The sequence below is a fragment of the Mesoplodon bidens genome, assembly GCF_964165515.1.
Source record: "Mesoplodon bidens genome assembly, chromosome: 1".
NCBI classification, from domain to species: Eukaryota; Metazoa; Chordata; class Mammalia; order Artiodactyla; family Ziphiidae; genus Mesoplodon; species Mesoplodon bidens.
In genome coordinates, this window is record NC_138176.1 from 173810024 (window position 1) to 173832232 (window position 22209).

Below are 22209 nucleotides of genomic sequence, written 5' to 3' on the forward strand. Positions count from 1 at the left end.
GACTCTTTTTGAATTATGGTTTTCTCAGGGTATATGCCCAGTAGTGGGATTGCTGGATCATATGGTAATTCTATTTGTAGTTATTTAAGGAGCCTCCATACCGTTCTCCATAGTGGCTATATCAATTTACATTCCCACCAACAGTGCAAGAGGGTTCACTTTTCTCCACACCCTCTCCAGCATTTGTTGTTTGTAGATTTTCTGATGATGCCCATTCTAACTGGTGTGAAGTGATACCTCACTGTAGTTTTGACTTGCATTTCTCTAATAATTAGTGATGTTGAGCAGCTTTTCACGTGCTTCTTGGCCATCTGTATGTCTTCTTTGAAGAAATGTCTATTTAGGTCTTCTGCCCATTTTTGGATTGGGCTGTTTGTTTTTTTAATATTGAGCTGCATGAGCTGTTTATATATTTTGGAGATTAGTGTCTGATGATTCATTTGCAAATATTTTCTCCCATTCTGAGGGTTGTCTTTTCATCTTGTTTATGGTTTTCTTTGCTGTGCAAAAGCTTTGAAGTTTCATTAGGTACCATTTGCTTATTTTTGTTTTTATTTCTATTATTCTAGGAGGTGGATCAAAAAAGATCTTGCTGTGATTTATGTCAGAGTGTTCTGCCTACGTTTTCCTCTAAGAGTTTTATAGTGTCCAGTCTTACATTTAGGTCTCTAATCCATTTTGAGTTTATTTTTGTGTATGGTGTTAGGGAGTGTTCTAATTTCATTCTTTTACATGTAGCTGTCCAGTTTTCCCAGCACCACTTATTTAAGAGACTGTCTTTTCTCCTTTGTATATCCTTGCCTCCTTTGTCATAGATTAGTTGACCATAGGTGCGTGGGTTTATCTCTGGGCTTTCTATCTTGTTCCATTGATCTATATTTCTGTTTTTGTGCCAGTACCATATTTTCTTGATTACTGTAGCTTTGTAGTATAGTCTGAAGTCAGGGAGTCTGATTCCTCCAGTGTTGTTTTTTTCCCTCCAGACTGCTTTGACTATTTGGGGTCTTTTGTGTCTCCATACAAATTTTAAGATTTTTTTGTTCTAGTTCCATAAAAAGTGCCATTGGTAATTTGATAGGGATTGCATTGAATCTGTAGATTGCTTTGGGTAGTAGAGTCATTTTTGCAATATTGATTCTTCCAATCCAAGAATATGGTATATCTCTCCATCTGTTAGTATCATCTTTAATTTCTTTCATCAGTGTCTTATAGTTTTCTGCATGCAGGTGTTTTGTCTCCCTAGGTAGGTTAATTTCTAGGTATTTTATTCTTTCTGTTGCAGTGGTAAATGGCAGTGTTTCCTTAATTTCTCTTTCAGATTTTTCATCATCAGTCTATAGGAATGCAAGATATTTCTGTGCATTAATTTTGTATCCTGCAACTTTACCAAATTCATTGATTAGCTCTAGTGGTTTTCTGGTAGCATCTTTAGGATTCTCTATGTATAGTATCATGTCATCTGCAAACAGTGATAGTTTTACTTCTTCTTTTCCAATTTGTATTCCTTTTATTTCTTTTTCTTCTCTGATTGCCATGGCTAGGACTTCCAAAACTATGTTGAATAACAGTGGTGCGAGTGGACATCCTTGTCTTGTTCCTGTTTTCACCATTGAGAATGATGTTTGCTGTGGGTTTGTCATATATGGCCTTTATTATGTTGAAGTAGGTTCCCTCTCTGCCCATTTTCTGGAGAGTTTTTGTCATAAATGGGTGTTGAATTTTGTCAAAAGCTTTTTCTGCATCTATTGAGAAGATCATATGGTTTTTATTCTTCAATTTGTTAATATGGTGTATCACATTGATTGATTTGCATATATTGAAAAATCCTTGCGTCTCTGGGATAAATCCCACCTGATCATGGTGTATGATCCTTTTAATGTGTTGTTGGATTCTGTTTGCTAGTATTTTGTTGAGTATTTTTACACCTATATTCATCAGTGATATTGGTCTGTAATTTTCTTTTTTTGTAGTATCTTTGTCTGGTTTTGGTATCAGGGTGATGGTGGCCTCATAGAATGAGTTTGGGAGTTTTCCTTCCTCTGCAATTTTTTGGAAGAGTTTGGAGAAGGTATTAAACGAGTTCTCACAATTTGTTTCAGATTTTGTTCCTGTTCAATTACTGGGGGTGGGGTGGGGAAATGACCTTCATTTTGGAGATAGTTGGTAAAGGCAAGTACATTAATGCCACTGCATAACCCTTATTTGTACTATAACTATGGAACATTAGAGCTGGACTTAAAACTTGTTAATCACAAAGGCTGCTGACATATTTCTTAGGAACAGAGAAAGTATCATTATGGAGAAACTACTTTTTATATTCTAAATGAAATCAATAGATGTTTTGCTTTATTCAAGTACCTTGATATAGCAGTCAATAGAGAGTGTTCTCGGTAAGTTCACATTAAAGAGTATGCTGTTCACAATATATGTGTATTTTTCTGGCATGTTTAAAAACTATTTAATCTATAAACATTTATTGAATCCACCTAGAAAATTAGAGGGTGAAAATACCTGAAGGGTGAAGATAACCTTGATTAGAAGAAATTTAACTCTTTTGAAAAGTGTGATTATGCTAATTTTTGAGGGCTTTTAATGTGATGCCTGGATTCAGACTTTTCATGATATGCAAGTAAATGAGTCAAGGGAAGGGAAATTAGTACTTATTGTATGCCAGATAGTTCTCAGTTACATGAAAGTGTAATTGCTAATTTTATCTTCAAGGAAGTTTGGTATAGTACTTCACCAATATCTCAGAAGAAAAGTTTCTAGATCTTAGTAATACTCAAGTAAAATGAAATTAAAAATGTTAATAATTTATAGGATATTTACTATGTTCAAGAACTATTTCATAAAGGAGACTTTTTGTACCTCAAAATTATTTGCATACACTCTTTTTTTTTTGCAGTGAAAACATTTATTTTTTACAAGTTATCTTTATTATAGGTCAACATTCAGACATAAGAGACCATCACCATGGGAAACCACCATGACCCTCCCGCCCAGCCCCAGGTGTGTGCGTGGGCTCAGGGCAGAGGTCGGTCCCAGCAGCAGGACACAGCAGCACACGGACGATCGCGGTCCACGCGCCTGCATTTAGCTTCTAACCATGACGCATACATGTTTCAGTGTCAACTGCGCCCCTCGTCCACCCTGAAACACCCTTATTTCCAGGGAGACAAAATCACCAAAACCTGCTGTCCACAGGACGCCAGGCCCAGCCTCTTCGTCCCCCGGGGACCCTCCAGGGTGGATCTGGGGTCAGAACAGAGACCCCTTTGAATGTGGCTTTATCACTGATTGTATCTGATGCTTAGAAAATTGGTTTTAATGTTTCAGGGGAGGGAGGGGTTTCCAGCCGCTCACCTCTGGGTCAGGTGAGCCCCCAGGTATGGGTGTGACCTTGGCAGCCCTGCACCCTACCCTGGAGGAGCCGACACTGGCAGCACTCGGGCTCCCGGCCTGCCGTCCACACTGATTCCAGGGACACAACAGGGCCGGTGTTTCCTTCTGTGCACCTGGCAAAGGAGCTCGCCCAGACCCCCTGCTCCTGCCCCGACTCGTCAAGAAACCAGAGGCTGTTTTGGAGCCGCTTTTACTGTACTGTCGCTTTGCCCCGGATGGCGGCACTCACGCCGCTGGGTGATATATACATATACACATATGTACACACACTGCCCACACCTACAGCAGAGACGACGCCAACCGTGCTTGAAAGGACAGTAAAAATGTAGCTTTTGCCAATTCCACAGGAGAAGGAGTCACAACCAAAATAGCAGAACAGGTGAGTCCTGTGTTACATGGGCTCACAGCTCAGAACGCTGGGAAAGGAATGAGATCAGTCACTTTTTCACGCCCCTCACCACCACCACCACCCCCGCGCTGTCCCCCTGGCGGGGTGTGCTGAGAGCCAGGGAAGAACGGACGGGGCCCCTGGGCTTTGCCCCGGCAGAGCCTGGCCCCTCCAGGGAGAGCCCACGAGCCGGTGCCCGCCCCCCTCACAGGTGGTCTCACACCAGGTGCCACGGAGGCTGCCCGTCTCCCCAGTGGACACTGCACAAGCTCCCCTGGAACAGACCGCCCGAGGATAGAATACGCCAGATGGTCCCGGCAGGGCCCCTCCCTGAGTAGGAGCCCTGTGGACACAGCACGCCTAAGGGGCGCCGGCGGTGCTGGCTGCTCAACTCGTCAGAGAAGTAGGAAAGCTCATGCACGAGCGGTAACGTCTACAGCAGTTTGAAAACAGAAAAACGCCCAGAAAAGACAAGAGACCACATCACCAAGCGAAAACAGAAATCTACGCGCTGGCAGCTCCCATCTGCACCCTGCATCCTCTCCCACGCTCCCTGCAGGCCACAGGCGGGCAGTGCTGCCAGAGCCTCAGGGCACCCAGCACTGGCCTCGGCGGCCCTGGAGCGAGGGCCGAGGTGCTCCTGTTCCCACCACAGCAGGCAGAGGGTTGTCCCCTCCGAGCACATGAACAGGGGGCCCTCCAGACACAACACCCTGCTCACCAGGGAAGCAGATGGGCCACACAAGGAAAAGTGAAATGCAACCAGGGACCTAGGTCTTCAGTCAGCGGGAGGGCCTGAAAGCACAGACAGGGAAGACTTTGAAAGGGCTTCTGCCTCCAAATCAACGAAGTGGACATGCTTCGGGGTCAGGGTCAGGGTCAGGGTCAGGTGAGGGGGGCGTGGTCCAGACCCCGCGCCCGGCCCCTGGGGTACCCGGCCCTCGCAGAGTCATCAGCATCGCCTTGAGGATTGTTGTCATCACCGTCACGACTTATTTAGTTTTTACAAATCCTACAGGAGACCGGGTTCAACAAACTTCCGGACCTGCCCCTCTGGCCTCCAGGGGAGCGTCACGTTTCTAGCAGAGGGTCAGTAAGGTTCGGGAACCAAAAGACACTCAGCAGGGATTCGCCCCAACCTGTGTGATGGGCCTCGGAGTTTTCTGCCCACGGAGCAATGACACAGTCGCTGTGGAGGGGCGGCTGCCTGCCTGAAGTCCAACCTCTGAACTTCGTGCTTGGCCACTCTAGGGAAAAACGACTCATTTCCTAAGTTATTTCCAGAAACGTCAGGAAGGCCGACTGGGGCCTCCTCTCAGGCTGACTTCTTGCTGGCCTGGAACTGGCACCTAAGACTGTCCTGGCGTCTGGCCTCCTCCCTGCTCCACGGGGTCCAACAGCGCATTTCCTGTCCTCCTGAGAGGCCGGGTCTCAGCAGGCGGCTCCTCACCTGACACCAGCGCACACCTCCCCTCTTCCTGAACATCTTCAAGGGCAAAACCCCAAACAAAACGGAACCCACAGGTGCCCACGGGCCTGGTGCCTGTAGAGCCAGCCGCTCACCCTACACGGCACTGTGAGGGCAGCGGCAAGCCGGGGCCTGGGCGGCGGTGGGCTGGGGTGGTGGAAATCAGTGGCTTGGGAAGGTGTCCTGGTGCGTCTGGCCTCCTTGCGTGCAGCCCCCTGCCCACGGCCTTCCCTACTGGACACTCTGGAGGAGCCCAGCAGTCGCGAGGTGCATGAGGGGAAACCAGACCCACTTGGTCCACGCAGGTCCCGGGGCAGGTGCTGGTCTGGCACGGGGCCAGCACAGCCACATCTCCAAGTCCTCAGAGCAGGGGCCACCCACAGGTCTGGACGCAGACAAGACAGACTGGCTCCCAACAGCCCACAGACGGTGCACAGACAGAGGTGAGAGGGGCTTCCGTGGTCTGGCTGCAGGCTAATGAGCCCGAGGGCACCAGGGCCACTTGGGGACCCAACCATCTGTCCAGAGTGTGCCTTTGGTCCAGCTGGTCCTTCCTCTGTGAACCCGACGTCTCCAGCTCTGCCCAAACCATCAACGACGGCCAAAGGGAGCAGTCGGAGGAGAGCGGGTGGGTGAGAGCTCTGGGAGGCACAGAGGGGAAGGCTGTGCAGCCCACTCGCTACCGGCAGCCTGGCCTCTCAGCCCCTCTGACCACCACTGATTGGGCCGCTGCTGCCATCTGTGGTTCTTAGAGGTTCAAAAAGCATTACCAAGAGGCCAGGTGGGCCTGAAGGAATGTGGAGGACGATGCAGGGAAGGGGAGAATGGGGGCTGCGGGAGGGGTCCCTTCCATCCAGCTCGTGGCCTGGGGACGTGTGGGAACGTCCCCCGCCTGGGAGGGAGCATACTCGAAGCACAGGGGCCTCAGATCAGACGTGGGAAACAACTGCCACAGGCTAAGCAGACGGGGTGAACGGGTCCCGCACAGACTGTCCTTGGTACGAATGCCACAGAAACGCCCCGGAGCTGGGAGAGTGGGCCCAGCTCCTTCCTGGCAGGTGAGTCCAGAGGCCCTGCCTGTGGCCACATGGTTGGCAGGCACGGGGCAGGGAGCAGACCCCACGGCTCCAGCCAGGCAGCACCTGCCTCAGGCCCCTATGGGCACGGGGAACGGAGTGCCGTCCCGCCCGAGCCTGCCTGACCGCGAGGGACCACACGGGCCGTCCAACCGCTGCGTCCACCTGCCCGAGAGCCCTGAGGCGGCCCCACATCCGGGGAATGCGGCCTGGCCGCAACACGCTCACAACACAGACAGACATGGAACGTAACCCCGCACATGCTATTAAAAAAGGAAACAACAGAAGAAGAAGACCGTGGCTAAACTGCTTTAAACACTGCATGCTACGCACTTCGTGTGTCAGGGATCGGCGGGTGGGCGGGCACAGAGGCGGGCTGGCGCTGCCCTCCCGGGGCCAGGGCGGCTCCCGCCCCACCTCTGGGACTACAGTCCATGATTCTAAGGTCGAGTGGCTGGGTGCTGACTGACCCTCGAATCACAGCTTCTCCTGAATTTAGTTGAACCCATCGGTGTGATAGCTGGGGTGGGAATCGGCTGTGAGCTGGGTGGTCTCCGTGGCGGACGCCGGCTGGACGACGATTGGCGTGTCTGCAGCCTCTCCGGCGTCCACGTTCACACCTCAACCGTCCCGCCGCCACCACAAACACTCCCGCACAGTGTCAGTGCCCTCCCCTCTCGTCGGACTGCAGCTGCGCTTCCAGGTCCTCGGGGGACACGTAGAACTTGGTCTCCTCGCCCTCAGGCGCCTTGGGCTTGCACTTCCCGCAGCAGCAGTTGAAGCAGCAGCAGAGGCAGCAGCAGCAGTAGCAGCAGGTGAGGAGCCCGCAGAACACAAACAGGGCCTTGGCCCACCAGCTGGAGAGCACGAAGTAGGTGTTCACGTTCTCCTCCCCAAACTGCTCAGCCACGTAGAGCCCCAGCGAGCCGTACTTGTCGTAGATGTTTCTTTTCGTGGAGTCCGTCACGATGGCGTGGGCGTTGTTGATCTCCTTAAACTTGTCTGCGGCCTCTGGGTTATCTGGGTTCTTGTCAGGGTGCTATTTCAAGGCCAGCTTCTGGTAGGACTTCTTAATGTCATCCGAGGTTGCGTTCTTGTCCAGCCCCAGAACGTGGTACAGGGACTCCCCAGAGGTAGAGAGTGAGCGCTGTCTCTGGTCTGCCATGGCAGGCTAGTCTGTCCGCCTGCCCACCCGCCCGCCGGCTCCGCTCCTCCCTGCGCGGCGCTGCTGGGCAGCCGGCCGACGCGCTCCTCAGCCGGGGCTGCGCCTCGGAACCCGGCGGCGGCGGCAGCGGAGACGGCGGTTGGGGCAGCGGCAGAGGGCGCGGGAGCAGCACCGGCAGAGGCGACGGGGGCCTGCATACACTCTTGATTTTTATAATGGGTTTCTCCTCATAAAAAACACTACTTTTCAAAGTTATTAATTTAAAATAACTAACCTTTTTGGATTTGTTGCATAACCTTCTTGTATCTGTCACTTTGATCATGTATTACCTATTAATACAAGTAAAAAATTCCATTAAATTATATTACAGGTTTTTTTCCTAGAATAGCATCATACTAAATATCATACTAAATATCTCATCATATTCCTTTTTTTCAGAGAGTGTTTAATTTGAAGTAGTTACATGGTTTATTTCAAGCGTGTAATATAGTCTTCGATTATAGTGGAAAACATTCCAAAAGAAGTTAATGATCTTTAAGTTCATAATGCCACCAGATAATATTATCAGTTTAGTAACCCCATTAAAAATTTTTCACCTTTCATCATTATTTATCTTCATGTTATATTCCTTTGCTTTCAAGGTTCCACAGAAATTACTTACCATCTCTATATATAACTCAAAGTCAAAATTATGTTTTAATTTCTGGAGTAATTGGTCATAGATACTATTATGTCACTCTGACTTCTAAATTCATTTATTCATAAATCTTTATTCTGCTCTTTTTATAGTTACCAGAGTCTTCCCCACCAAACTTGATTTATCTTTAATCTATTTTTTTTTTTCTCTTGGGGACAGGTAAATCACTAGGTCATTTTGCAGGGATGTTCAGCCTGGGATATATTTCAGTCATTCACTTTCATTTTCTGTGTGTGATAACTTACACAGTTGCATCCTTCTGTAATAAATTCCTCCAATGGATCAGAAATAATTTTTTTCTCAGCAATTACATTTTTATGATTGCAACTGTAGGCATCTGTACTTTATCACTTTCAAGGTCCAAGTTTGGCAATGCAGTGCAGAAAGTCTGTTTATGCAGAATTGCAATGAAAAGAATTTACATCTCTATGTTGTATACTCTCTGAAGGAGATATAAACTGCTAAATCATGCTACAGTCATTACATAATAGAACTGTCTATAATCTTATTTGCCACAAAATATAATTTGCTATGTGTCAGATTCATGTCAAATGTGAGCTAGAAGAATTAATTTAAAATACTTTAAAATAAGAACAGTAACAAGCGCCTTATAATGTTATCTCCTATGAGATAGAAGATCTTTTTGGGGGCAAAGGTTCAAATATATTTTCTGATGTAAATATATCCCATGTTTTCAAGTGGTGAATATAGAGTTAGATCAATAGTAATAAACATTATTCCTCTGGCTCCCACCCCTAACTCTTATAGGACCTCTTAGCCTTTTCAAGGTTTCCACTTCGATAGTGTTTCACATCTATTTCTGGGAGTCCCTTAGGAATGGTTTTTATATACTCTATAATACTCATTGGGTCAAGTTGAAGAATATCTGCTCAACTTTTTATCAGTCAGCATAAGCTAAGCTATGCTGTGATAAGACAACTCCCAAATCTCTGAGGCTTAACAAAAGTTCGTTTCCTGCTCAAGCTACATTTTCCCCCCCATTTCTTAAGGGATGCCTCCCCTTTATTTTATTTTATTTTTTAGCATCTTTATTGGAGTATAATTGCTTTACAATGGTGTGTTAGTTTCTGATGTATAACAAATTACATCAGCTATATGTATATATATATATCCCCATATCCCCTCCCTCTTGCATCTCCCTCCCACCCTCCCTATCCCACCGCTCTACGTGGTCACAAAGCACTGAGCTGATCTCCCTGTGCGATGCAACTGCTTCCCACTAGCTATCTATTTTACATTTGGTAGTGTATTTATGTCAATGCTACTTTCTCAGTTCCTCCCAGCTTACCCTTCCCCCTCCCCGTGTCCTCAAGTCCATTCTCTACGTCTTCATCTTTATTCCTGTCCTGCCTCTAGGTTTGTCAAAACCATTTTTTTTTTTAGATTCCATATATATGTGTTAGCAAACAGTATTTGTTTTTCTCTTTCTGACTTACTTCACTCTGTATGAAAGACTCTAGGTCCATCCACCTCACTACAAATAATTCAGTTTCATTTCTTTTTATGGCTAATATTCCATTGTATATATGTGCCACATCTTCTTTATCCATTCATCTGTTGATGGACACTTAGGTTGCTTCCATGTCCTGGCTATTGTAAATAGAGCTGCAGTGAACGTTGTGGTACTTGTCTCTTTTTGAATTATGGTTTTTTCAGGGTATATGCCCAATAGTGGGATTGTCAAACTACATTTTTTTTTTTTGGCGGTATGCGGGCCTCTTACTGTTGTGACCTCTCCCGTTGCGGAGCACAGGCTCTGGACGTGCAGGCTCAGTGGCCATGGCTCACGGGCCCAGCCTCTCCGTGACATGTGGGATCTTCCTGGACCAGGGCACAAACCAGTGCCCCCTGCATTGGCAGGCAGACTCTCAACCACTGTGCCACCAGGGAAGCCCCTACATTTTTAATGTGAGTTGGCTGGGGGTCTCTGCTTTAATACAGGCACTCAGGGACCCAGGCTAATGTAGATTCCATCTCAGTATTTATTTCCACTATGGTTACAACAGGGAAAGAGAACATTATTAATCTTGCAAGGGCTCCTAAAATGTCCACCTGGATATGACATATGTCAGTTCCACTCACATTGCTTTTGTCCGAGAAAGTTATGTGGTCAATGGGGATGCTAGATGTGTGATCTTGCCCTGTGCCCAGGAGAGTGGGAATATTTGTGAACAACCCTAAAAACTATTATCTTTCCATTGTCTCCTTTTTAAGGGTTCCTTGTTTGTTAACTCTGCATCTAATGACTAGTCACCTTTCTACCCTGATCACAGCTGACTTTATCAGGATGGGCAACTGTCTTACTGACAATTATAGGTTGACAAGAAGCCTGTGAGGCAATCTGTCATGAGAGCTCTGCCTCTGGGGGATGATGGTGAATTGGTCCAATTGCCATCCTCTCTTTGGGGAATTGACTTTGGGGAGAGTTATGCAGTTACCTACCGTTAAACAGTTATATCATGTGCAAAGCTGAAAGACACAGAAAGAAACAGAGACATGGAGGAAATTTCTATCGGAGCAGTTTTCAAGTTTAGATCCACAAACTCCTGCTGTTGAGGGACAGTAAGATTACCTAGTTACCATGGTTTTAATTGGATCTTTCCAATCTCCACACCACAAACTAGTCTCAGAATAATATTCTAGCCTCTGTGGGGCCTCACAGTTTCCAGTTCCCTTGAGCATGGGCCATGTAGGCCCGATGCTTGTCTTCCTTATGTCATCTGATTCCCTGGCCTCCAATCTCCTCAGTGGCTGAAAGTTCAGAAGAAGTTCTGTTAGTAGCAGCAAGCCAGGGTTCTTATAATTGCCCTCACTTACTTATGCTAGAATAGAGATTTTCCTTCACAGCTTCTCTGCTGCTCTTCTCCTCATCTCCAATTTTTGGAGTCTCTGAGGTTTGACTCACCAATGCCCCCAAAGCAGACTGTCCACCATGTTTTTCCATTTTGGCCGGTTGCATCTTATTGATATGTGGAAGGTAACTGGCAATGATACCCATTTTAAGACTAGAAATGGACATGCCAAGGTCCCAATGCCTCTAAAGCTTTGAATCCTCAAGGTAGAAGGACTGGACTCCTTCATAAGAGGGGAGAATACCTCTCTTCCTAACTGTGCTTCACTCTGTCATATGGGTCCCAATGAATCATGTACCTAGAATCACATAAAGTTCCTTATGAGAACAACCCCTTTCAGCTTTTCCCCTAATCTCCTTCCTCTCCTTGTCCAAGTGTCTGGATGGAAACTGTTAATCCTTACTCCTCTCAGCGCCATGTTCTTCTTTTGTCCCTGACTCCTATGCAGAACCTCTCTGCTATACTGCACTCTCAGCATAATTTCTTTCTCCTCTTTTTTAGCCAAGGTAAAAAAAAAAAAAAATAGATGCCTTGATGCCCAAAGGGTTCATTTCTACAGAGAGATCTGATTGACTTCCAGGTAGCAGGGAGAGGACCTGCTTTGGCTTCTTAGCCTCCTAGAATATAATTTCCTTTGTTTCTTTCAGAAAATAATTCAAGTTTCATTTGTTTGTGGTTGATTTCTATCATTCTTATAGGTCATTTTGAATGAGCATGATGCCATTTACTTATATTTCTTTGGTTTTGGTTTTGTTGGTTTTATCTCCAAGCTTCTTTTTTTCATCCTTGCTGTTTTTTCTATCAATAGAATTTATGTCAGAATTAATCTTGAAGCTTCCAAGAAAATCTCAAAGACAAGTCTGCACACATATAGTGTTCTTGTAGATTATAATCAAATATTGGAGTTTTGACTATAATCTTAACAAGTAACCTTGAAAGTTAATAAAGTAAATGTCTTTTAACTACTTATATGTCCAAGGCTTAATAAGTATAAATATGTTATTTTTACAGTAGGATGAAGAAATAAACTTAATTCTGCCTCTCTAATGTTTTACAGTTTAAGGTGATTCAGTATAGTTGATTCTAATAAAGTGAATTCTTCAATTTCTGCATTCCTTTACTGCTAGAAAACTGTTCCCGTGGGAACGTTGTTAAGCTATAGTATTCCTTGAGAAACAAATAGTTGAGAAAAAGGAAGCCACTTCTTAAATTAAAATAAAGATAAGAAAATCTGGTAGCTATTTGATTAAAATAGCACAAGTCCCTTGGGAGTGTGTATGGTGAACATACAAGGGATACCCCCACCACCAGAACATGGTAGCTTTGAACTTAGTTGTGGGCAGATGTCAGTCTCGGAACATGCTTCACCTCTTCTCAGCTTGCTTCCTAGGCCTTTTATTCTATCAGACTCTGATTCTTTTTTTACTTACTCCAATGTTGTTGCCCCCTTGTTCTGGGTTCTCTGATCACCTCTGATCCACTTCACTTCTGTGAATACTTTTTTTTCAACATTTTCCTTCACAGATTCAGATTGATCCCACAGATATCCACTTCTAGGTTAGCTATGGAATTAGATCTTTCATTTATTAACTGATTCTGCAGGCAGCTGGTGGTATAGACTGATAAGCCCAGATCCACTTGCCATTTTAGTGGAAAATGCTAGATTGATGGGAGCAATTGTGGTTCATCTGGCTGAAAGGATAGAAGAGTCCATATCCCCCCAGATGTGGATATTTTCACTGCCTGTGGTTGATTCTACCCTTCACAGAATCCCGTGGTCTATTTTAGAACACTCAGCTTGTCCCAGGAGATATTGCTGCAGCTTGACAACTCCATGACTCTAGACCAGGGGTTGGCAAACTTCTTCTGTGTCCAGGTCCAGTTGGTAAATAGTTTCAGCTTTGACAGCTTTATGGTTAGGCCATTCAAGATGGCTGTTCTCTTGCTCTCTGTAGATCCCCCCTGTTCAATCAGTCCCTGCTTCACTCACATGACTATCCAGTCCTCTTAATTATAGGTCTTAATTAGTCCTTGTTAACTGAGAATCCCACCTAACATCAGTTCCCCCCTATAAATAGTAGCCTCCTTCTCCCCTTAGTAGTGAAGACTGCTGCCATGTCCTGCCCACTGTCTGCTGTAAATGGTGGGGTGTCGCTCCAGGACTCTTTGTGTAAGATCCCTCTGACCAATAAACCATTGATGTCTCTGTCACTGTCTATGGCTCTTTCTTTAGCCTTGAGGCTGGGCAACTACAAGGCTTGCAGGCCTGTGGGGTCAGCACAACAACAGCCATAGGATGTCTGTTGTAACTATTGGGTTGGCCAAAAAGTGCCTTCGGTTTTTAAGTAAAAAGACACATTTTTCACTTTCACCAAGAACTTTACTGAACAACGTATTCACCCTTTTGTTCCACTACCTTATGCCATTTTTTAGGCAACTTCATAATTCCATCTTCCCAAAAACTTATCTTTTTGAGCAAAGAACTGTTCCAGGTGCCTTTTATAGCCTTCCAGAGAATAGAAATTTTTTCCATTAAGAGAATTTTGTAAAGACCGAAATAAATGGAAATCCAAAGGTGCCATGTCTGGTGAATACGGTGGATGAATCAGAACTTCCCAGCCAAGCTGTGACAGATTTTGTGTGGCCATCAAAGAAACATGCAGTCTTGCGTTATCCTGATGGAAGATTATGTGTTTTCTGTTGACTAATTCCAGACGCTTTTCGTGGAGTACTACTTTCAGTTGGTCTACTTGGGAGCAGTACTTGTTGGAATTAATTGTTTGGTTTTCCAGAAGGAGCTCATAATAGAGGACTCCTTTCCAATCCCACCATATACACAACATCACCTTCTTAGGATGAGGACCGGCCTTTGGTGTGGTTGGTGGTGGTTCATTTCACTTGACTCATGATCTCTTCCATTCCACATTATTGTACAGTATCCACTTTTCATCATCCGTCACAATTTGTTTTAAAAATGGAACGTTTTCATTATGTTTGTAGAGAATCGCATAAGGAAATATGGTCAAGAAGGTTTTTTTGCTTAACTTATGTGGAACCCAAACATCAAAGCAATGAACATAACCAAGCTGGTGCAAATGATTTTCACTGCTTGTTTTGGATATTTTGAGTATGTCAGCTATTTCCCACGTGGTATAACGTTGATTGTTCTCAATTAATGTCTCGATTTGATCTCTGTCAACTGGTCTACCCGACCATGGAACATCTTCCAGTGAAAAATCTCCATCACAAAACTTCGCAAACCACTTTTGACATGTTTGATCATTCACAGCACTTTCTCCATACACTGCATAAATTTTTTTTTTGCGTTTCAGTTGCGTTTTTACCTTTCTTGAAATAATAAAGCATAACATGCTGAAAATGTTGCCTTTTTTCTTCTATCTTCAGTATCAAAATGGCTACACAATAATTCACCAATTTTGATAAGTCTTTTTTTATATTCATGCTGATACGACAGCTGTCATATACAATCTAACAAAATCGTTTTGAATGAAGTTAAAGACAACTAAGTGCTACTAGAGCCATCTTACGGAAAAATACCGAACGAACCTCTTGACCAACCCGATACTTTGCTGTTGTAGTTTGAAAGAAGCCATAGACAATATGTAAACATATGGATGTGGCTGCGTTCCAATAAAATTTTAATTACAGAAACAGGCAAGTGGCAAGATTTGGCTCTTGGTACTTAATTTGCAGATCCCTGCTCCAGACTGACCATTTTCTCCTGGAGGTACTCTGTACTTACACTGGTTAAGGAGGGGTAAGAAATGGGCACTTTCCCACACACAGTTGAGAGGCCTTGTGAGATAAATTGTGGTTTGTGGCTAAGCCCTGTGAGAGACACAGAAGCCTCATTTGGGGGAAGAGTGCTAACTAGGCAACTCAGAAAATTCCTCTTACTGTTGAGATCCTGTTTGCCCAATGTTTTTTAACCCTGGCTGCACATTAAATTCACCTGGGGGAGCTTTTAAAAATCCCAGTGCCCAAGCTACACAGGAAACCAATTAAATGAGAATCTTTGGGAGTAGGACTAGGCAGTAATTTTAAAAGCTCCCAGATGATTACAATGTGAGAACTGCTGTGCTGGCAATTATATCAGCCAGCGGTGATCATGGTTCTGCCTCTTGGAGCCAGGCTTGCCCCAGAATGGTGACCCTTCTTTGTCTTTTTAATGGGGTTTGGTGGTGTCCATCTTGAATAAATTTCCAAGGAATTCCCCGGGGGCTGGTGGGTAACCTTCATCAGCTCTGTTTGTAATATGCTCAGTTAGTTCTTCTGGGTCCGAGCAGGGCTATTAGGAGCAGCTCTAGGAAAACTACTGCAGCTGAGAGGTCTTGGAGCTACGTTTTGCAGCTGTCTTTTATCCAGCAATCTACCAATAGATAGCATTATGGATTCACGTATGAATTAGTTTATGGTGGACACTAGGATTTTGAGTACCCATGGCATGCTTTGTTTTGGTGGTCTCAGCTTGAGGTGGAGGAAGTGGAAATGAGGAAAGAGATTCATAATGCACAAGTCTGAAATTACTATGTGGTGTTACATCACATGAAGAAGTTTACACTTACAATTATCTGTACCAGTGCTTCTCAACCTTAGCTGCAAAAGGGCATCACTTGAGGAAGTTATAAACATCCTGATACCCCCTAGGCTACAGCTAAGGCCAATCAAATCAGAATCTCTGGAGTAGGACACTATTAACAGTATTTTTGAAAGCCTCCCAGGTGATTCTATTGACAGTCACTAGAGTAGGACCTTGCTGCCACCAAAGTTTTGTCCATGGACTGCCACCATCAGGCTCATGTGGGAACTCCTAAAAATGCAGAACCCTGCCCCAGATCCACTGAATCAAAATCTATGGTGTAGTAAGATCCCAGGTGATTTGTATCACTTTGAAGTTTGAGAAGCTGGTGTAGGAGACTGTAAATCTCAACTTTTAAACTGCAACCTTGGGTAGCCAGGGTTGAAAACCACTGCCCTATATCTCTAGCTACGTGCTGAGTGGTGCTTAAGTGGTGAAGTCACCAGGAGTTTCCAAACTGATACTGATATCATTGCTCTGCAACTGAGTCCTTGAAGGGGATTCTCGAGAGTGATTGTCTTGTGTGACCAGTGCATTTCTTCTGAAGAAGATCTGCCTCTCCCATACTTCGACTTAGGTCTAGCCACCCACACTCCCTTCCCTCTCCAAGCCTGTGGTTAGTCTCATGCCAGGTGATTCTGTTCCACCCAGAAATGGCTTTGGGACACTAGGAAGCATGGCCTGAGAAATGAGATTTTTCAAGAGCTAGTGCTTCTCCTCTAGGGTGTTTGGAACCAGGACACAGTTTGTTATTATCTAGGCATAATTTTTATCTCTGGGAAAGCTGCTTAACTTTGTTATAGCTGAGTTTGGATATACCGTTGACCCTTGAACAATGTAGGGGTTAGGGGCACAGGCTCTCTGCACAATTAAAAATCTGCACATAACTTACAGTTGGTTCTCTGCATCCATGGTTCCTCAGTATCCACAGTTCCTCAGCTGCAGATTCAGCCAGCCTTGGATGGTGTAGTATTGTAGTATTTACTATTTAAACAAATCCATGTATAAGTTGATTGCAGTTCAAACCCATGTTGTTTAAGGGTCAACTCTGTATACACATATATTGTATGTATATATATATGCATATATATATTATTATAGTACTGAGTGCTCTGCAAGTTAAGGCTTAACAAATGTGGTTAGTGATTTTCATATGAGTTTTTTCTTTAGGAAACAATTTGCATTCTCAACCCTGATTTGCAAGATACTGCATTTCTTTTTTTTTTTAACATCTTTATTGGAGTATAATTGCTTTACAATGGTGTGTTAGTTTCTGCTTTATAACAAAGTGAATCAGTTATACATACACATATGTCCCCATATCTCTTCCCTCTTGTGTCTTTTGGTGGGAGCATTTAATCCATTTACATTTAAGGTAATTATCGATATGTATTTTCGTATTACCGTTTTCTTAATTGTTTTGGGTTTGTTATTGTAGGTCTTTTCCTTCTCTTGTGTTTCCTGCCTAGAGAAGTTCCTTTAGCATTTGTTGTAAAGCTGGTTTGGTGGTGTTGAATTCTCTCAGCTTTTGCTTGTCTGTAAAGGTTTTAATTGCTCCATCAAACCTGAATGAGATCCTTGCTGGGTAGAGTATTCTTGGTTGTAGGTTTTTCTCCTTCATCACTTTAAATATATCCTGCCACTCCCTTCTGGCTTGCAGAGTTTCTGCTGAAAGATCAGCTGTTAACCTTATGGGGATTCCCTTGTGTGTTATTTGTTGTTTTTCCCTTGATGCTTTTTTTTTTTTTTTTTTTTTTTTTTTGCAGTACACGGGCCTCTGACCATTGTGGCCTCTCCCGTTGCGGAGCACAGGCTCCAGATGCGCAGGCTCAACGGTCATGGCTCACAGGCCCAGCCGCTCCGCAGCATGTGGGATCTTCCCGGGCTGGGGCACGAACCCGTGTCTCCTGCATCGGCAGGTGGACTCTCAACCACTGTGCCACCAGGGAAGCCCTCCCTTGATGCTTTTAATATTTTTTCTTTGTATTTAATTTTTCATAGCTTAGTGTCTCATGCCGGTCTCTGGGGTCCGTTCCGCACTTTTAGCCGCGGCTTGCGCCCGTCTCTGGAGCTCCTTTAAGCGGCGCTCTTAATCCCCTCTCCTGGCGCACCTCGAAATAATGGTCTCTTGCCTCTTCGGCCGGTCCAGACTCTTTCCTGGACTCCCTCCCGGCTAGCCGTGGCGCACTAGCCCCCTGCAGGCTGTGTTCACGCCGCCAACCCCAGTCCTCTCCCTGCGCTCCGACCGAAGCCCGAGCCTCAGCTCCCAGCCACGCCTGCCCCGGCAGGTTAGCAGACAAGCCTCTCGGGCTGGTGAGTGCCGGTCGGCAGTGATCTCTGTGCGGGAATCTCTCCGCTTTTCCCTCCGCACCCCTGTTGCTGCACTCTCCTCCGCGGCTCCGAAGCTTCCCCCCTCCGCCACCCGCAGTCTCCGCCCGCGAAGAGCCTTCCTAGTGTGTGGAAACCTTTCCTCCTTCACAGCTCCCTCCCACTGGTGCAGGTCCCGTCCCTATTCTTTTGTCTCTGTTTTTTCTTTTTTCTTTTGTCCTACCGAGGTACGTGGGGAGTTTCTTGCCTTTTGGGAAGTCTGAGGTCTTCTGCCAGCGTTCAGTAGGTGTTCTGTAGGAGCAGTTCCACGTGTAGATGTATTCCTGATGTATTTGTGGGGAGGAAGGTGAACTCCGCATCTTACTTTTCCACCATCTTGAAGCTCCCCGATACTGCATTTCTTCAATTTAGACACATTTTTCCACATTCTCCTCTTCACATTTTTAACATTTCTGAAATTAGAATGTATCGTAGAATGGATATGAACATTCAATGTAGTTTTCCTTTTTGATACTTGTAGAGGATCACAAATTTATCTACAGTACACTTTAGCTCTTCTGTCTTTCATAAGTGATTTGATATTCCTCATAAGCTTCCACTCCCTGGAGATTGGGATAAATCTCCCAGTCTGAATTGGATTGGGCCAATTCAATTGAATTGGTCTTATATTTCAGCCAATAAGATTGGCAAACTAGTGTGATTCAGTGATGTAAGTCGTCCTTTTTGGTAACTACTCACCTGATCAGAAATGTGTGGTTGGGGTGGGGGGCATTGTCTATGTGACCTCTTGGGAATGGGAGATGGGGCCTTTGTATACACGTGGTAACCTTTGGACACTTAGTGCCTATTGCTGCAGCGTGGCTGGTCTGGGATGCTCTCCTCCTGACTGGTGAACTTTGAGGGGTGAACAGTACCATGCATGGCTGTTCTCTGGGCACTACTGTGCATTTTCTGATGTGGTCTATAGCTGATAAAATTTGGGGACTGCTGTCTTTCAGCTTGATTAGGGCCCATGGTTCTCCAAGGATGCCATAACCTTGCCTTGGCCCTTGATGGTGCTTCAGGCCCCTAAGTCCCAGCTACATTCTCCATCAAGTGTCTGGCATTATCTGTCTACCTCTCAGCCTCTGCTGCAGGATTACCTTGGTTCTCATTATGGTGGGCTCAGGGCAGGCCCACCAGTCTTCAATACAGTCACACTTTTTCCTTCAAGGTATCTAGGATGGTCTGGGTCTTATACATACCTCATGGGAATCAAGAGTGGCTTAGGAAAGCTAAGCTGGCCTTCCTTTTATCTATTTACACTGTGATGCCAAGATTACACTGTGGCCACCCCAAGTTTTGTTCAGGGCAGCTTCTGAGGCAGTTTTCTTCCAGAGTCCCAAAGATAAATGGAGCCAAAGTCCCTCTGCTTTCAGTGTTTTCCCTCAATCATGCTAACACAGCTCCCCAGTCTGGGTGTGTTTAGAGAGGGGGAATAAAGAAATGTATTTTGCTTGTCTTTCTTACTTGTGAGCTCCTTCTTCCAATAGTCTTTTGGAGCTAGTTAAGGAGAGCTTCCCTACTTCTTTTTCCTCTCTCACCAGATCTTTTTATTTTTTAAAATATTTATCTATCTATCTATTTAATATTTTGGCTATGTCGGGTCTTCGTTGTGGCACATGGGCTTCTCTCTAGTTGTGGTGCATGGGCTCTAGAGTATGTGGGCTCTGTAGTTGTTGCACATGGGCTTAGTTGCCCCACAGCATGTAGGATCTTAGTTCCCCAACCAGGGATTGAACCTGCGTCCCATGCCTTGTAAGGTGGATTCTTTACCACTGGACCACCAGGGAAGTCCTACCACATCTTTTTCATATGACTCCATGCTCTAGTCTATCAGATCTAGCTTTTGCTAATGGGGGTTAAAAATTTTAGAAAATAATTTTTTATTTCTCTAATGGCTTTCACAACTATTTTTGCTTAAGACTGCAAGAAATTGATCCTTGAAACTCAGAGATGGTATCTTTTTTCTGTCTGCTCTATCCTTCCCTGGGATAGTAGGCCTCATGGCTCAGCCTTGGATTTGTCAGGTTCATTACTGACAAAGTATTATCCATACTTGCATTCTGAAAAAAAGTGGTTAAATTGATGGTGGTATATAATATAATTGCTGGTGTTTTAGAATTAAGGGACTATGGAAATATCCCAATGTTTTAAAGAAGGAACTTTAAGACATCTAAATCAAGCACCGACCAAAAGGGTTCAAGATTGGTGACTGATATTTAATTTTTACAACAAAAATGAGGCAAAAATGGCTTTCTCTTTGTTTTCAGGAGATCTCATCCAGTCTCATGACTTTGGAAAACAAATAGAGTTCTCAAATATCTTTGAAATTTTTAGTAAAACCAGCAAAACAATTAATATGTGAGTAATTAAAATGAAAATATAAGTTGTAAGAAACATATCTCCAGCCCTTACCTCTCTCAACTCTGGACTTTATACTAGTCTCCAGCTTAGCAACTCTAATAGGCAAACTTAAAATGCCTAAGCTCAACTCTTGATTCCCCTCCCTACTCCTTGCTTTTTAAGTTCTATTACCTCTATACCCAGCTGCTCAGGCCATGTGCCTTAGAAATATCCTTAACCCCCCATTTCTTTCATAACCCATATACAATTTGTTGACTCATTTCAGAACAAACCCTGTTGACTAACTTCAGAATTACCAGAATTCTGCCGCTTGTCAACAAGTCCACCCCTGCTCCCTGGAACAAGCCAGTGTGGTCTCCACTTGGGCTACTGCAACAGCCTCCTAACTGCTTTTTCTTCTTTAATTCCTCACCCCTCTCCCCAATCCCTGCCCAATCTCCAGTCTACTCTCTCAAAGCAGCCAGAATGATCCATTTATATTTTAGGTCAGATCATGCTACTTCCCTGTTCTAAAATCTTCAGTAGCTTCCAATCACAAGAATAAAATTGAGAATATTGGTGGTGATTTACAATGCCTGCACGATTTGCTGCCTACATGCCAGCCTGACCTCATTTCTTATGCTCTCCCCTCATTCTGCAGGAGGTGCACTAGCTTTCCTGCTGCTCCTGGAACACACCAATCCAAAATCGATGTTGGAGACTTTGCACTTGCTGTTTCATCTGTTTGTAATATCTTCCCCCAAATATTCAAATGTCTTACTTCTCTACTTCCTTGGGGTCCATATTATCTAATCGGACAGGCCTTCTCTGATACCAAATCTATACTAGGCCCTTCCCATCTCTCATCTACTTCCATACCCTTGTTCACTTTCTTCAGAGCACATGTCAATAACCGCTACTGTGCTATACAATTATTATGTGTTTGTTTATTCTCTGTCTTCCCTCAGTAGAATGAGGCTCACTGCCATATCCTTCTGGCAGTGCAGGTGCACCATCAATATTTGTTGAATAAATGAATGGTGGAGTCCAAACTTGTTTTTTATGTTTGTTTGATTTTGGGTTGTAAGTAAAAACTGGAAGAAACTAATATTTGATATTAGTCTCAGCGTGTAATCTTTCCCTAGATGTGTTTCAGTTTGTATTTTTTTCCAGGAATAAGTATACTTCCTGGATTAGGACATTTAGCTACAGCTGTTTATGTGTTTGACATGTAAATCTCTTTGCTCTGTTATGCCCTCTGTGTAGCCCAGAGGGCTGGTGGAGTTGCAGAGGGATCTACATGTGCTTTGTTATCATTCCTTAATAGCTCCAAATAATAGCTCTAGTTAACAGTGGTTGTTAATCTAACAAACAAACAAAACCCTAAATTATATTTAAAAAGATGATGGTTGTTTTATACTTTTTGTGTCATTTGTGAGGTTGTTATAGACTTTATTGTGTTCCTCCTAAATTCATATATTAAGCCCTAGCCCTCAGTACCTGAGAATGTGACTGTATTTTGAGACAGGGTTTTTTGAGAGGTATTGAGTTAAAATGGGGTCTTTAGGGTGGGCCCTAATCCAAAATGACTGATGTCTTTATAAGAGGAGATTAGGACATACAGAGAGAGACACTAAGGATGTGTGGATACAGAGAAAAGAACATGCCACAGTGAGAAGGTGACCATCTATAAGCCAATGAGAGAGGTTTAAGAAATCAGCCCTGCTACCACTTTGATCTTGGACTTCTAGCCTCCAGAACTGTGAGAAAATAAATTTCTCTTGTTTGAGCCACTCTGTGGGACTTTATTATGGCAGCCCTAATAAT

At 44.5% G+C, this 22209-nt stretch overlaps 2 protein-coding genes across 2 annotated transcripts in view; one reads left to right on the plus strand and one right to left on the minus strand.

Annotated features, from left to right (window-relative positions):
* Nucleotides 1-22209, plus strand: part of CTNNA3 (catenin alpha 3) — a 1660471-nt gene that overhangs the window by 48726 nt on the left and 1589536 nt on the right. The gene's annotated exons all lie outside the window — the stretch shown is intronic.
* Nucleotides 5762-7632, minus strand: LOC308619389 (dnaJ homolog subfamily C member 5-like). Its single transcript, XM_081238080.1, is given in 3 exon segments — nt 5762-6933; nt 7007-7373; nt 7377-7632. Coding segments are annotated over 3 exon segments (594 nt in total). The 5' UTR covers nt 7500-7632; the 3' UTR covers nt 5762-6829.